Source organism: Protomyctophum bolini (assembly GCF_963924005.1).
Source record: "Protomyctophum bolini genome assembly, chromosome: 13".
Lineage (NCBI taxonomy): Eukaryota > Metazoa > Chordata > Actinopteri > Myctophiformes > Myctophidae > Protomyctophum > Protomyctophum bolini.
Window position 1 is genome coordinate 43,976,862 of NC_137874.1, and position 11,772 is coordinate 43,988,633.

Genomic DNA, 11,772 nt, shown 5'->3' on the forward strand with positions numbered 1-11,772 from the left:
CGTGGGTAAAGTGCGTGGGCGTCCGTTTCTATAGAACAAGTAGAACACACACACACACACACACACACACACACACACACACACACACACACACACACACACACACACACAGTCATGTGTTGTTGGTTTGGTGGAGGAGGATACAACACAGCTGTGTGTGCGGTGCATCCTGTTTGGGACGGGATACGGAAACTCAGCCCCGTCCTCTGTGAAAAAAGACCGGAAACGCACGGGATTTTGTGCGGGCTCTAGACCGGACGCGGCCTCGGACGGGGCCAATAGGAACCCGAGGCTTTCCACGGGTTCTGAGACTGGGAGGTTTTCCTAGTGGAAAAAGGATTTATTATTATTATTATTATTATTATTTATAACATATAACAACTAATAAACTACCTTAATAACGTCAACGACAGCCTCGATGCCTTCCTCCCTTCCTACCGCGACGAAATGGACGTGTTTTCGTCAGGTCGGTCGAGTCGAGTAAAGTTAAAGTGACGATAATAAAACAACTGTTTGGTGTAATAATAACCCAGCTGTTAGCTTAGCAACATGCTAACCTCAACTGTTAGTCTGTTACAATGTTGCTGCTTGAATGTGCTTCACCAACATAATGTAACCAAATGGAGCCGAATGAAGAAAGGGTCCATTTGGTTACAGTATGTTTAAACCAACCTCTCTCCTCCTCCAACAGTTACACATGCAAGAAGATACAATTATTATCAGTGCAACAAATATAACCAAAAGCAATAATTTAGCCAAATGACACCAGCTACAGTAAGAACTATTGTAGCCAGATAGAGACAGTAGCATGGACTACAGTAACCAAAATTGACCTGTTGTTACTACAGTAACCAAATGGATCTGTTACTACAGTAACCAAATGGATCTGTTACTACAGTAACCAAATGGATCTGTTACTACAGTAACCAAATGGATCTGTTACTACAGTAACCAAATGGATCTGTTACTACAGTAACCAAAATTGACCTGTTGTTACTACAGTAACCAAATGGATCTGTTACTACAGTAACCAAATGGATCTGTTACTACAGTAACCAAATGGACCTGTTGTTACTACAGTAACCAAATGGATCTGTTACTACAGTAACCAAATGGATCTGTTACTACAGTAACCAAATGGACCTGTTGTTACTACAGTAACCAAATGGATCTGTTACTACAGTAACCAAATGGACCTGTTGTGACTACAGTAACCAAATGGATCTGTTACTACAGTAACCAAATGGATCTGTTACTACAGTAACCAAATGGATCTGTTACTACAGTAACCAAATGGACCTGTTGTTACTACAGTAACCAAATGGATCTGTTACTACAGTAACCAAATGGACCTGTTGTGACTACAGTAACCAAATGGATCTGTTACTACAGTAACCAAATGGATCTGTTACTACAGTAACCAAATGGATCTGTTACTACAGTAACCAAATGGATCTGTTACTACAGTAACCAAATGGACCTGTTGTGACTACAGTAACCAAATGGTTTTCTTGTCGGAGAGAGGAAAGTGTCTCTAAAAGCAGCATGGATGGATGGAGTGACGTTAAACTCACCCTGTTTATCTGTTAGTTTAGCCATTCTAACCGTTCCTCTTCCACAACATTGTTAATCAACCTGAACCGTTATTATGTTATTAATTAATTAATACAACGTTGCTGGTTAACCTGGCTATAACTCTGAGAGAGAGAGAGAGAGAGAGAGAGAGAGAGAGAGGGGGGTAACATAATGGTTACCCCCCTCTCTCTCTCTCTCTCTCTCTCTCTCTCTCTCTCGTTACACAGTGCAACAAATGTAACCAACAGTGAGAGTTTGAACCACACTAATGACAGCTACAGTACTGTAACATGCATGAGTGCAACTGTTGTAGCCAGAGAGAGAGTACTAAGTAACAATGAACTGTTGACTGGGGTAACCAAATGGACCCATGTTGATGTTTACAGTACACACATGAGACAGATAAAGTCAACGTTTTAATAATTGGTGCCTCTGACTCACTGTCACACAAAATACTGACATTCCATGACGATAGTAATCCTATTTATATAATACATGCTATTTCTGATCTGAGTCAGACAGACTGTGTGTGTGTGTGTGTGTGTGTGTGTGTGTGTGTGGCAAAGAGAGAGATGCTAGAATCTTTCTGACTTGTGAAAGTGTGTATCAGTGTTGTTTTTTATTTTAGTTTTAGTCATAGTCTCTTGAATATTTTTAATTTAGATTTAGTCACATTTTAGTCACCTGGAATGTATTGGTGTTCGTCTGGTTTTGTATTAGATTTTAGTCGACTAAATCTGCAGTTGATTTAGTCGACTAAAATGTATTCTGGCATGCATTGATGCTGTTGTAATGTTTTCTTTACTTGCTAAACATAGCCGATCTACAAGCCCATCGTTGTGAGCTTGTAGATTGGCTATTTTCAGCCTGCAACTAATTGTAAAACGACGTATAGATCTCTTATTTGTTGACAGAAATTGTCAGTGTATTTAGTCTTAGTTTTAGTCATCATAGCTTTGTTTGGATGTGTAGTTTCCATTTAGTTTCCGTCCATGTGAAAAAAGGTAGTCGACGAACATTAGCATCTTTCAGAGCAACACGTGCAGCTCAGATTGATGTCATGATGAGGTATTTTTAGACTGTAGTCTGTGGAGGTTTGGGATGAGATGAACCTTCAGTTCACATGGTGACGCTGTCACAACTTTATTGTTCAGGACTACAGGTACAACTTTATTGTTCCATGTTGTGGACAGGACTACAGGTACATGAGAGTAGTACAACTTTATTGTTCCATGTTGTGGACAGGACTACAGGTACATGAGAGTAGTACAACTTTATTGTTCCATGTTGTGGACAGGACTACAGGTACATGAGAGTACAACTTTATTGTTTCATGTTGTGGACAGGACTACAGGTACATGAGAGTAGTACAACTTTATTGTTCCATGTTGTGGACAGGACTACAGGTACATGAGAGTACAACTTTATTGTTCCATGTTGTGGACAGGACTACAGGTACATGAGAGTACAACTTTATTGTTCCATGTTGTGGACAGGACTACAGGTACATGAGAGTACAACTTTATTGTTCCATGTTGTGGACAGGACTACAGGTACATGAGAGTACAACTTTATTGTTCCATGTTGTGGACAGGACTACAGGTACATGAGAGTAGCACAACTTTATTGTTCCATGTTGTGGACAGGACTACAGGTACATGAGAGTACAACTTTATTGTTCCATGTTGTGGACAGGACTACAGGTACATGAGAGTACAACTTTATTGTTCCATGTTGTGGACAGGACTACAGGTACATGAGAGTAGCACAACTTTATTGTTCCATGTTGTGGACAGGACTACAGGTACATGAGAGTACAACTTTATTGTTCCATGTTGTGGACAGGACTACAGGTACATGAGAGTACAACTTTATTGTTCCATGTTGTGGACAGGACTACAGGTACATGAGAGTAGTACAACTTTATTGTTCCATGTTGTGGACAGGACTACAGGTACATGAGAGTACAACTTTATTGTTCCATGTTGTGGACAGGACTACAGGTACATGAGAGTACAACTTTATTGTTCAGGACTACAGGTACATGAGAGTAGTACAACTTTATTGTTCCATGTTGTGGACAGGACTACAGGTACATGAGAGTAGCACAACTTTATTGTTTCATGTTGTGGACAGGACTACAGGTACATGAGAGTAGCACAACTTTATTGTTCCATGTTGTGGACAGGACTACAGGTACATGAGAGTAGTACAACTTTATTGTTTCATGTTGTGGACAGGACTACAGGTACATGAGAGTACAACTTTATTGTTCCATGTTGTGGACAGGACTACAGGTACATGAGAGTAGCACAACTTTATTGTTCCATGTTGTGGACAGGACTACAGGTACATGAGAGTAGTACAACTTTATTGTTCCATGTTGTGGACAGGACTACAGGTACATGAGAGTAGTACAACTTTATTGTTCCATGTTGTGGACAGGACTACAGGTACATGAGAGTAGTACAACTTTATTGTTTCATGTTGTGGACAGGACTACAGGTACATGAGAGTACAACTTTATTGTTCCATGTTGTGGACAGGACTACAGGTACATGAGAGTACAACTTTATTGTTCCATGTTGTGGACAGGACTACAGGTACATGAGAGTACAACTTTATTGTTCCATGTTGTGGACAGGACTACAGGTACATGAGAGTAGCACAACTTTATTGTTCCATGTTGTGGACAGGACTACAGGTACATGAGAGTAGCACAACTTTATTGTTCCATGTTGTGGACAGGACTACAGGTACATGAGAGTAGTACAACTTTATTGTTCCATGTTGTGGACAGGACTACAGGTACATGAGAGTACAACTTTATTGTTCCATGTTGTGGACAGGACTACAGGTACATGAGAGTACAACTTTATTGTTCCATGTTGTGGACAGGACTACAGGTACATGAGAGTAGCACAACTTTATTGTTCCATGTTGTGGACAGGACTACAGGTACATGAGAGTAGCACAACTTTATTGTTCCATGTTGTGGACAGGACTACAGGTACATGAGAGTAGCACAACTTTATTGTTCCATGTTGTGGACAGGACTACAGGTACATGAGAGTACAACTTTATTGTTCCATGTTGTGGACAGGACTACAGGTACATGAGAGTACAACTTTATTGTTCCATGTTGTGGACAGGACTACAGGTACATGAGAGTAGCACAACTTTATTGTTCCATGTTGTGGACAGGACTACAGGTACATGAGAGTACAACTTTATTGTTCCATGTTGTGGACAGGACTACAGGTACATGAGAGTACAACTTTATTGTTCCATGTTGTGGACAGGACTACAGGTACATGAGAGTAGTACAACTTTATTGTTCCATGTTGTGGACAGGACTACAGGTACATGAGAGTACAACTTTATTGTTCCATGTTGTGGACAGGACTACAGGTACATGAGAGTACAACTTTATTGTTCAGGACTACAGGTACATGAGAGTAGTACAACTTTATTGTTCCATGTTGTGGACAGGACTACAGGTACATGAGAGTAGCACAACTTTATTGTTTCATGTTGTGGACAGGACTACAGGTACATGAGAGTAGCACAACTTTATTGTTCCATGTTGTGGACAGGACTACAGGTACATGAGAGTAGTACAACTTTATTGTTTCATGTTGTGGACAGGACTACAGGTACATGAGAGTACAACTTTATTGTTCCATGTTGTGGACAGGACTACAGGTACATGAGAGTAGCACAACTTTATTGTTCCATGTTGTGGACAGGACTACAGGTACATGAGAGTAGTACAACTTTATTGTTCCATGTTGTGGACAGGACTACAGGTACATGAGAGTAGTACAACTTTATTGTTCCATGTTGTGGACAGGACTACAGGTACATGAGAGTAGTACAACTTTATTGTTTCATGTTGTGGACAGGACTACAGGTACATGAGAGTACAACTTTATTGTTCCATGTTGTGGACAGGACTACAGGTACATGAGAGTACAACTTTATTGTTCCATGTTGTGGACAGGACTACAGGTACATGAGAGTACAACTTTATTGTTCCATGTTGTGGACAGGACTACAGGTACATGAGAGTAGCACAACTTTATTGTTCCATGTTGTGGACAGGACTACAGGTACATGAGAGTAGCACAACTTTATTGTTCCATGTTGTGGACAGGACTACAGGTACATGAGAGTAGTACAACTTTATTGTTCCATGTTGTGGACAGGACTACAGGTACATGAGAGTAGTACAACTTTATTGTTTCATGTTGTGGACAGGACTACAGGTACATGAAAGTAGTACAACTTTATTGTTCCATGTTGTGGACAGGACTACAGGTACATGAGAGTAGTACAACTTTATTGTTTCATGTTGTGGACAGGACTACAGGTACATGAGAGTAGTACAACTTTATTGTTCCATGTTGTGGACAGGACTACAGGTACATGAGAGTACAACTTTATTGTTCCATGTTGTGGACAGGACTACAGGTACATGAGAGTAGTACAACTTTATTGTTCCATGTTGTGGACAGGACTACAGGTACATGAGAGTAGTACAACTTTATTGTTCCATGCTGTGGACAGGACTACAGGTACATGAGAGTACAACTTTATTGTTCCATGTTGTGGACAGGACTACAGGTACATGAGAGTAGTACAACTTTATTGTTCCATGTTGTGGACAGGACTACAGGTACATGAGAGTACAACTTTATTGTTCCATGTTGTGGACAGGACTACAGGTACATGAGAGTAGTACATCTTTATTGTTCCATGTTGTGGACAGGACTACAGGTACATGAGAGTAGTACAACTTTATTGTTCCATGTTGTGGACAGGACTACAGGTACATGAGACTACAAGTTTATTGTTCAGGACTACAAGTACATGAGAGTAGTACAACTTTATTGTTCCATGTTGTGGACAGGACTACAAGTACATGAGAGTAGTACAACTTTATTGTTCCATGCTGTGGACAGGACTACAGGTACATGAGAGTAGTACAACTTTATTGTTCCATGTTGTGGACAGGACTACAGGTACATGAGACTACAAGTTTATTGTTCAGGACTACAAGTACATGAGAGTAGTACAACTTTATTGTTCCATGTTGTGGACAGGACTACAAGTACATGAGAGTAGTACAACTTTATTGTTCCATGTTGTGGACAGGACTACAGGTACATGAGAGTACAACTTTATTGTTCCATGCTGTGGACAGGACTACAGGTACATGAGAGTACAACTTTATTGTTCCATGCTGTGGACAGGACTACAGGTACATGAGAGTACAACTTTATTGTTCCATGTTGTGGACAGGACTACAGGTACATGAGAGTACAACTTTATTGTTCCATGTTGTGGACAGGACTACAGGTACATGAGAGTACAACTTTATTGTTCCATGTTGTGGACAGGACTACAGGTACATGAGAGTAGTACAACTTTATTGTTCCATGTTGTGGACAGGACTACAGGTACATGAGAGTAGTACAACTTTATTGTTCCATGCTGTGGACAGGACTACAGGTACATGAGAGTAGTACAACTTTATTGTTCCATGTTGTGGACAGGACTACAGGTACATGAGACTACAAGTTTATTGTTCAGGACTACAAGTACATGAGAGTAGTACAACTTTATTGTTCCATGTTGTGGACAGGACTACAAGTACATGAGAGTAGTACAACTTTATTGTTCCATGTTGTGGACAGGACTACAGGTACATGAGAGTACAACTTTATTGTTCCATGCTGTGGACAGGACTACAGGTACATGAGAGTACAACTTTATTGTTCCATGCTGTGGACAGGACTACAGGTACATGAGAGTAGTACAACTTTATTGTTTCATGTTGTGGACAGGACTACAGGTACATGAGAGTACATCTTTATTGTTCCATGTTGTGGACAGGACTACAGGTACATGAGAGTAGTACAACTTTATTGTTCCATGTTGTGGACAGGACTACAGGTACATGAGAGTAGTACAACTTTATTGTTCCATGTTGTGGACAGGACTACAGGTACATGAGACTACAACTTTATTGTTCAGGACTACAGGTACATGAGAGTACAACTTTATTGTTCCATGTTGTGGACAGGACTACAGGTACATGAGAGTACAACTTTATTGTTTCATGTTGTGGACAGGACTACAGGTACATGAGAGTACAACTTTATTGTTCAGGACTACAGGTACATGAGAGTAGTACAACTTTATTGTTCCATGTTGTGGACAGGACTACAGGTACATGAGAGTAGTACAACTTTATTGTTCCATGTTGTGGACAGGACTACAGGTACATGAGAGTAGTACAACTTTATTGTTTCATGTTGTGGACAGGACTACAGGTACATGAGAGTACAACTTATTTCTGTTTGTCTTCCTTACAGACTATACAGCAGAATCGATATTATTAGATATTATTAGATACCATAACATTCAAAACAACAACACATATAATAATGAGTCCAAGAAAGAGCATTCAAAGAGTAGAGTATAAATTAGGCATACCATATTCTGAATTACCAAAAAGAGGACACATGCGCGCGTGCAGTCCTAAATCTGATCAAATATGCTCTATATTAGTTATGTATTTATTTAAAGCAGTGGCTCTCAAAGGTGTGATCCAGGGACCCTCATGGTTCCTTGAGGGGGTTCCAAATGGTGTTAGCATCATGTTATGCTTTAGCTATTGAAAAACAGCAGATCTACAAGCTCATAGCGCGCCACCGAGTGGCGCGCTACGAGCTTGTAGCTCTGCTATTTTTGAAAAATCGAAGAACAACTGACATTTTTAGAATCTGATCTCGGGTCAGAATGGGTTAATCAGACCAGTGTGTGTCCAGTGGAAACCTCGTATGAATCTGATCTCGGGTCAGAATGGGTTAATAAGTGTTCCTCTTGTGTTTTCCAGGTGTGTGTTTGGAGAGGCCATGGAGCACCCTCTAGGGTCTCTGCTACACCGAGGGGGCGAGACCACCATGCCCAACGGACCGCACGACAGGTACCGTAACCATGGTTCTATCAATGTTTACAGGACAGGTACCGTAACCATGGTTCTATTAATGTTTACAGGACAGGTACCGTAACCATGGTTCTATTAATGTTTACACGACAGGTACCGTAACCATGGTTCTATTAATGTTTACAGTACAGGTACTTTACCGTAACCATGATTATATTAATGTTTACAGTACATGTACCGTTACCCCTTATATTCTGTTTAAACTCCAATACCAGGAATCGCAGCAATTTCTGAAACTATAAAACATTCATTTCTTTCACAATGGAAATGGGCTGGAGATGATTATATCTCCATGCAGGCCACCAGGTCCTTTACAGTTTACCAGACATTGGTATATTAAAAAAAATCCATTTTCAGAACCACAGGCAAGTACATATGAACTGTAGCGGCCTGACTACAGCCAGAACATAATTACAGTTTGGGGTTGAAAAGTGTTTGAAGTGGATTAGCTACGGTACATTGTGCGTGTGTGCGTGCGTGTGAGTGCGTGCCTGCGTGCGTGCGTGCCAGGCCGTGCCTGCGTGCGTGCCTGCGTGCATAATGATTCCTTCCTCATGGTGAGGAACGATCAAAGGACAGAAATAAACCCAGAAACAGCCTCTTCAGTCAGAATAATCCTCGGTGGCGTTGATTGGCTCAGTGAATGAAAAGCTGTCTGTGAGGTCACTCAAAGGTCACTGTGGGGTCACTCACAGGTCACTGTGAGGTCACTCACAGGTCACTGTGGGGTGAGCTTAGCCCCGCAAGCAGAACCCGAATGTAGTAAAGTTTCTGACACTTTTATGACTTTACTGCATTGGGTCCTGCTTCACGCTGGGCTGTCGCCAGTTACGCACAAACAAATACAATGTAAACACGCCATGAGACGGACTTCTGCGCGCTTTTACCATGTTTATTCATGTATTGACATACGAATGTGCGAACTATAAGTACCTTACATACCATACCGACACATCTCTTGTGTCGCGGAAGCCGTTAAGTATTTTTAATCCATGATTGATTAAAAATGTCGCTTCTTCCTACCTTGTTTATTGACACCTCATTGTACCGCCTATCTGGCTAGCTAGTGGTGCTACAGCTATGACGGAGCAGATCAAAGGCAGGGACATAGCCCGCAAAGCCAACCGCACATCGGGAGGCGGTACAATAAACGGTAAATAAACAAGAAGAAATCAAAGCGACATTTTTAATCAAACATGGATTAAAAATACTTAACGGCTTCCGCGACACAGGAGATTTTATCAGAGGTATGTAAGGTACTTATAGTTCGCACATCCGTAATCAAACACAATACAAAGCGCGGTAATAGCGAGCAGATCGAAGAAAGGTTGAGTTTTTTATATCCGTGTTCCAACAATCGCATTGGAAAATCTTAGCATGACCAGGGACCCTACGGGTCAGCCCGGTTCGGTTCGGATAGGGCTGACCCAGGGGGTTCCGAGAGGGGCTAGGGTGAGCTTTGCAACGGTCGGTTAATTAATTATTAATTTCATTATTTAGGCCTGATATGAGCTCGATTCTACAAATGTCTTCAAATCCCGACAGTTTTCTGAAAAACCTCATGTTTAGAGAAAGATATCTGGTGTTATGTTTATAGAAGACAGAGCTCTCTGGACACGTTCAGGTGTTTAGACAGATATCTGGTGTTGTGTTTATAGAAGACAGAGCTCTCTGGACACGTTCAGGTGTTTAGACACATATCTGGTGTTGTGTTTATAGAAGACAGAGCTCTCTGGACACGTTCAGGTGTTTAGACACATATCTGGTGTTGTGTTTATAGAAGACAGAGCTCTCTGGACACGTTCAGGTGTTTAGACAGATATCTGGTGTTGTGTTTATAGAAGACAGAGCTCTCTGGACACGTTCAGGTGTTTAGACAGATATCTGGTGTTGTGTTTATAGAAGACAGAGCTCTCTGGACACGTTCAGGTGTTTAGACAGATATCTGGTGTTGTGTTTATAGAAGACAGAACTCTGGTCACGTTCAGGTGTTTAGACAGATATCTGGTGTTGTGTTCATAGAAGACAGAACTCTGGTCACGTTCAGGTGTTTAGACAGATATCTGGTGTTGTGTTCATAGAAGACAGAACTCTGGTCACGTTCAGGTGTTTAGACAGATATCTGCTGTTGTGTTTATAGAAGACAGAGCTCTGGACACGTTCAGGTGTTTAGACAGATATCTGGTGTTGTGTTTATAGACGCTTGCGTCTGCTCTCAAAGGAGCATAGTGTTTTATGTAGTGTGGGTACTGTGGATGTTTTCTGGGTTCCCTTAATTGTGATGAGCTTGTAGATCTGCTATTTTTCAATAGCTAAAGCATGACATGAACACCAAAATGCAGGGTTCCCGCCCCAAAATGGGTTAACATGTTTTTAATGATGTCAGTAAGGTAACAAGAACACTCGGCGGATTTACCCTTTTTGCCGACTTCTCAAGACAAGTCGGCAAACCGTGGAGAATATTCGGCAGACTCTTAAGAAGATTCGCCGCGCGACGACTCATCTTCAGATTCTGCCGAATATTCTCCACGTTTCGGGGCACTTTCAGCAGCTGCAGCTGCAAGTTTCTGAATGTTAGCTACTGCTAGCTACTGTGCTAACGATGCTAAAGCAACACAACCAAAATTTTTTATTAATCCCGTGATCGGGACGGGACGGGAATGAAAGTCAACGGGAGCGGGAATGCCATCTATCTAGAATCATAATGATAATTTTCAGGAAGGAAACAACGCTCGCCGCGGTGCTCAGGCTCACTGCTGGCTGCCTGCTGTAGCCAGGGGGGTGGAGCTGGGTGGACCGCAGTGTTTGTTTACAATAAAGTTTCAATAGTTGTCACTGTACAATACTTTACAGTTGTCATGTTGCACACAATCAATTTGGTCATAGCAGCCGCTGAGCCGCCTGTAGCCTCTCCTCTCCAAGCAGCAGCCCACAGTGCCTGCACCGTGAGACCGCAGTGAGAACGCTATAGCATTGCAAGAAGCTAAGGCTTAGCTGCTAAGCTAACACAACACCAGCCATGGTGGTGGTGATGTTAGTGGTGGTGATGTTAACTCCAGCTAGTCCCACTCCTCTGAACTCCAGGCTGCATGAACAGTGCTCGAGCGCTCAGTTTTCTGCCCCCCTCAATGTCGCAAATCTTGCGCATTCACTTCAACTTCAATGGCACTTCTGCACAGCGC

The 11,772-nt window shown here is 41.7% G+C and overlaps 1 protein-coding gene across 1 annotated transcript in view; it reads left to right on the forward strand.

Annotated features, from left to right (window-relative positions):
* The window catches only part of klhl13 (kelch-like family member 13), a 45,220-nt gene that overhangs the window by 167 nt on the left and 33,281 nt on the right, over positions 1-11,772 (forward strand). The window contains exon 2 of the mRNA XM_080779974.1: positions 8,480-8,569. Within this exon, the coding sequence (XP_080636100.1) occupies positions 8,499-8,569 (71 nt within the window). The 5' untranslated portion in view covers positions 8,480-8,498. The remainder of the gene's footprint in view (positions 1-8,479; positions 8,570-11,772) is intronic.